Source organism: Chelonia mydas, chromosome 5 (genome assembly GCF_015237465.2).
Source record: "Chelonia mydas isolate rCheMyd1 chromosome 5, rCheMyd1.pri.v2, whole genome shotgun sequence".
NCBI classification, from domain to species: domain Eukaryota; kingdom Metazoa; phylum Chordata; order Testudines; family Cheloniidae; genus Chelonia; species Chelonia mydas.
Window position 1 is genome coordinate 95,378,927 of NC_051245.2, and position 6,000 is coordinate 95,384,926.

General features: G+C 40.4%; 1 protein-coding gene across 1 annotated transcript in view; it reads left to right on the forward strand.

Annotated features, from left to right (window-relative positions):
• The window catches only part of ALDH1A1 (aldehyde dehydrogenase 1 family member A1), a 49,826-nt gene extending 46,157 nt beyond the window's left edge, over positions 1–3,669 (forward strand). The window contains exons 12-13 of the mRNA XM_007065556.3: positions 364–438; positions 3,061–3,669. Of these exons, the coding sequence (XP_007065618.2) occupies positions 364–438; positions 3,061–3,133 (148 nt within the window). The 3' untranslated portion in view covers positions 3,134–3,669. The remainder of the gene's footprint in view (positions 1–363; positions 439–3,060) is intronic.
• Positions 3,670–6,000: the final 2,331 nt, after the last annotated feature.

A 6,000-nucleotide genomic window follows, 5' to 3' on the forward strand; every position in this document is an offset into this window, starting at 1 on the left:
TGACCCTAGACTTTGTTTCTGAGAACAAACCTGAAAGACACTGACTGTTCCTTGGGCTCTGAAAAATGGTGCCGGAACTTCACAGATTTTCAGTGGGAGGGAGATTTGTTATAGTTGTCAGTTACAAATATAAAATTATCATTATCCCTTGAAGACCCTAAATTGTATTACAAATCCAGTATCTACAACTGTAAATGCAAGTATTACTGTTTCACTGAACTATAAACGACATACCTGGTAAGTATATTTAAGATCTTCAGCTGGTGGAAATCACCATAGCTCTACTGAAATCAAAGGCACTATACTGATGTTCACCAGCTGAGAGTCTGGCCCATGATGTGTAAAGTCATCTTTCTTTTTCAGGGTTAACTGCTATAGTGCAGTGTCTGCTCAATGTCCTTTTGGAGGATTTAAAATGTCAGGAAATGGACGAGAACTGTAAGTAATGCTTTAGATCTGTACACTAGGATTTAGCTGTATGACATTCCCAGGAATTCCCAAACTCGACTTTGGGGGACCACTTTCACCATTTTTCACTAGAACTCTTTACCTAGGGTCTGTAGTGTCATATATTTCAGCTAAAGTTCAGAGCTTTCCTGTTATTACATATAGCGTCAGACAAATCATTTAATAAATGTCAGTAATTAAATTATTGACACTATAGCCAGTTTCTCAAAGAATGGGCACTTGTGGTGAGGTATAAGGGCACACATGTATATGCAAAATTGGTATTTGTGGGTACAGTTTTCCATTTTGCATGCACACATGCATGTTTTAATGCTGTTACCTGAATGCTCATGTATAATTTGTGGATTCCACTTTAGGTGCTCAGTTTTTGAAAATTCGACCCATCCTGCATATTGTAACTAGTGAGGCACAAATTTCAAAAGTTTTGGAGCTTCATTTTAGTTTAGATGAACATTTCCAGGTTTACAGGCTCGTGGCAACAACATATTAAAAATGCTTCCCAGTTCCAGTTTACTCAAAAGTAGCCACAGAAATAGCCTTTCACAGTCTCAGTCCTTCTACCTCTGGTTTTGACCCAAACCACAAAGTGCAAAGGTACATACAAATGAAAAGTGAACCAAATGCATTTGAATCTCTGAAGTTTGGTTCATATTCCATTTGGACTACTTGTTGGTTTATCTGAGCCAGCTCACTCATCCCTACTTGTAATATTAGCAAATGTGATGAGTCATGTAATGAGTAATATCATGAAACACCTGACATCATGTAAGCCTGTTGCATGAAATAGCATTATGCCTTCTGATTTTCAGAACATACATTGAAAGCAGCCACCTGCAAGTTTCTAAAGAACACCAATATATCACAGCAGCAATGTTCCATCTACATTAATTTGTTAACTGAAGGGTAAAGCCAAAACAATAAACATTTTCCCTTTTGTTAAGTCTCAAGATAGATACTTGCATCGAACAACAGAATTAATTTGATAAATAACATATGTACAGGTGTACCGCATCTGAGTTAATGCTCTCTTTCTAGAGATAAGGGGTAGGATTTTTCAAAAGCACTCAGCATTGGCCTCAATCTGCTCCTTTTGGCAAAACTAATTTTGAAGGGAACAACTAGGCCTAATCTAGGCACTTCTGAAAATCCGACCCAAAGAGAACAAATGATGATTTAAGCCATTGCTATCAAAGACTGTTTTAAATTTGGTATGTCAGATACTTGAGGCAGCCATTTATGAACCACTGTCTTTAGAAACCAAGGGAAAAAAGCCCTTGCAGAAATCAGGAAATACATACAGTTATTAGAGAGAGATTTCACCACTGGAAATTGTACAAAAATAATGTAAACACTGGTATTTTCTAGAGTAAGGATTTTTAAGGAAGTTGAGCATCTAATTCCCATTCTTGCCTTTGTAAATCTGCTCCCTCATGATGTGTAGGAGTGCATCATCAGAGTTAATGGAGTGACATAAAAGGACAGTTAGGAGGCAATGTTTCCTTTGGCTTAGGTGTCTAACTTAGGAATCTGAGCCATAAGTAAACCAAACATGTGATAGAGAGAATTTATGGAGACAAGTCATATGGAAAGGAATAAAATTTTATGTTATATTTCTATACACAACATTTGGCAAAAACATTTTCAAGGAGTAGACACACAAACAAGCAAATGTGTAATAAATAACACAGAGAACAAGAAAGTAAATGTGTCAGGCTATATCTAGAACTAAAACTAAAAGAAAACTTAGTAGGTAACCATTACAGTGAAGGTTATACAATTTTGCTGTTACAAAGTAAATAAATGAATGTTATGAATGGCCAAGATGCCTCATGAAAGAAATCTCAGTAAAGGATTTCTCAGTGTAGGGTCCTGATAGTTGACAAATCTCAGCTTTTCTCATATACATACTTAACAGTATGGTTATAGGAGCCAAGATATAATTAGATTGTAGCAAGGCCCAGCTTAATATGCTGTAAAAACAATCAATTATTTCTAAACAGTGTGGCATAAAATGTAAAACATCTAGGAAACTCGAAGTTAAAGCATACAGGCCATCCTGATTTCACAATGTGAAATTTAAAGGGCCACCATAATAGGTTAAGGGTCAGTCAGATTTAACTTTAAGTTTCCTGACTTCTGTTGGTTTATGTCAAAGCCTGAAAAATATTTAAACATACTGTTGTATACAGTTTCTTCACTAACTAAAAGTTCCCATAATGGGTTAACTATGTGTTTCATTCACCCAAGAATAAGATTCTTAGGAAAATTCAGACAGCTGAGGAAGGGCCTGCAAAGTGTATGCGGATGTATGTCGTGACAAGTTCCTGGTTTGGGGCTCAGTTTAAATATGTGCTAAATGGCTTCAGTAACATTGTGTCATACCAAAATGGAAGCCCTTTGACACATTTTTCCTGGGAAGCAATTGCTTTTGTGTTGAAAATAGCATCCAGCGGTAGCCTAGCTACACTGAAAACTTCCAAGGAGGCCAAGAAAATGTAGCCAGTTGTAAAGTACTACAGCAGATCCATTCTGAGACATCACTAATATGATCAGCATTGCAGCGAGTGCTATTGTTGTTTCTCATTTATCTAGGGGAGAATATGGCATTCATGAATATACAGAAGTTAAGACTGTCACAATCAAAATTCCACAGAAGAACTCGTAATGTTGCTCCAGGGCAGAATTTAGCATCTTCAAATGCTAAGCAAATCTGCAAAGATTAATTGCGTTGTGAAAAATTTTACATCCCAAATTATTCATTAACTTGCAAACAAGGAATTTGCTTACATTAACATGATCGAGATTAATGTAGAAATTGTACGTGTAATTAACAGAGAGGGACATTTTAATGCCTGGAACATAGCTAACAAATTTTGAAATTCTTATTGAGAAAGGACTATTTTTTCAATGGAAGATATGTGCTATGAAAATGTCTTTTTTTTTTCCAATACATATGGCTTGTGCAGTTTGATTTAATGTGCTATTCTAAATATTAGATGGCAAGCTGTCTTTACATTTTTCATCATGACGTTAACAAAAGCACTTACAAATTACTACCTAATCGATATTCTTCTCTGTCTCTTTGGAAAATCATAGATTTGTTCTGGGTACATTGCTGAGAATGTTGAATTTGTTCATCATGTTAAGTACTCCACACGTAATCTGGATGTAAACCTTATTAAAATCTATCTTCAAATCTAATATTGTTTCTTTTACTGACATTTAAAATGGCAATAGTTTTCACTGAGCACTGTATAGTACACTTTGGATGCGACAGAATATGCAGTACTCTCAATTAAATGTGCTTAAGTCATTAGAAATATATTAAGTTGGCTCTAGGAAAGCTAAACTGCCTAATTCTTTGACAGTTACTTATAGAAGAAAACTGTAATAAATACATAGGTGCACAGAGACCAGGATAATCTACGTCCAGCATTTAGGGTACGTCTACACTTAGAAGTGGAGATGTAAATTGCAACTTGAGGTGACCTACTCAAACTAGCTCTAACTGAGCTGCCATGCTAAAGATAGAGTGTAGCCATGCAATGGGAGGGGCTAGCTGCCCCAAATAAGGACTGCAGTCATAAACATGGTATAAACCCCTAGACAGACAGACAAGAAGTAGAAGCAGGGTTCCCTTGGGGTGGGACACCTGCATTCTCTCTCTCTCTTGTTTTTCTTCTCCACTTTGTGTACACACACACACACACTCCCCTCAATGTTTTTTTCTCCAACTGTTCTCTTTAACCTCATCTCTCCACTGTTTTCCCCTCCCCTTCTTCCTGATCCCTCTTGTTGTTCTTCATCTCCTTCTCTCGGCCTCTTTCTCCCCTATTTTTACTCTCACACAATAGGGCTCCTCATACTATGTGGTGGAGGCACAGTGTGCTGATATTATCATGCAGCACCTCTGCCCACACCCTCCCATTGCAGGCCGCCTGCAGCAACACCAGCAGCCACCAGCTAGACCGGGAGTTGCACTGTGAGGCAGAGAGTGCTGCAACAGCTCAGACCCGCTATCAGAGATGCTTGGTGGTCCTAGACCCTGCTGAAGTCAAGACCCAGGGCAGTTGTGCTGGCTCTCCCTCCCCATTGACAGCCCTACAAATAAATTCTGTCCATTAGCCAGGATATGGTACATTAGTAAACAGAAAATATGTACAATACAGAGGCTGTTGTGCAGTACAGAATGGAAGAGGATTTGATTTATTAGGGGTATATCTACACTAGAGTGTAAGCCCAGGGTCTGAGCTCAGACTCAAGCCTATCTCCCCTTCTGTCTACATACAGATCACGCTAACCCAGGGCTCAAACCAGGATTCCAGTGGGGTGGATGGTCTGAGCTTGAGTCAAGCCAAGACTAAGTTTGAGCCCTATTGCTTTGCAGTGTGGACTCTTGCTCTTGGAGTCTGCCAAAAGTATCCCACAGGGCAACTTTCTTTGTCCTCTCAACAGTCAAGTTTGATGGACTGTCAAGCTTTCCCACACTGAACCACAAACAAAGGGCTATAGCAGCCATATTTTGGGAGGGCACTAGGACGTCTGAGATATGGGTGGTTGGAGTTGGGCCTGCATAATGCAATGTAGATTCTGGAGCCCCAGATTGGGACCCAGGGTTCACCAGTTCCTAACCTGGGTTTACAGATGAGTGTAGACGCTGAAGCCTAGCTCAGGCAACCTTGGCATGCGACCTGTCAGGGAAATCTGCTGATGAGCCGGGACAGTTTGTTTACCTGCAGTGTCTGAAGATTCAGCTGATCGCAGCTCCCACTGGCTGCGGTTTGCCGTTCCAGGCCAATGGGAGCTGCAGGAGGGAGCGGCCAGCACATCCCTCGGCCCGCACCGCTTCCTGGAGCCTTTATTGGCCTGGAACAGTGAACCGCAGCCAGCGGACGCTGCAGGTAAACAAACCATCCCAGCCCGCCAGCAGATTTCCCTGACAGGCCACATGACAAAGGTTGCCAATCCCTGCCCTAGGTTATAGAACCAAGAGTCTGCTAAGCTGACTTCTGCTAACTTTGGGCTTACGTTGCAGTGTAGCCAGACCTTGTGATACATTTGTCAGCGCAACCAAAACCCAGATCTGAACTTCACATCTGGCCCCTTCTCCAGATACTAACAAACTCCCCTGGACTTTGGGGAAGATAAGGTCAGGATCCAGTCTTCATTGCCAGGCCCATCTCTACACAGGATTCTATATTATCCTTTTTTGGAAGGTGATACCACCAAATCAACTCACTCATGCTCTAGAACAGTCTCATCACCACCCACATTTGGAGAATAAGCAGGACCCACATTCCAGCTCCCATCACCAGAAGACTAAGGGGCTGTAGGAGAAATTGAGCAGAGAGAAAAGTAGAGGGGGAATCAAAAGTGATATAAATGCAAGGTGATAATGGTAGAAGGAGATTGTACAGAGGGGGAAAGAGCGAGAGAGAAACCACTGATGGTAAAATAGAGGCCAAATAAGAAAAGAAAACCTTCTTGAAAGAAAGAAGGAAGGAGGGGGAAATGAAGCAAAACATTTAAAGA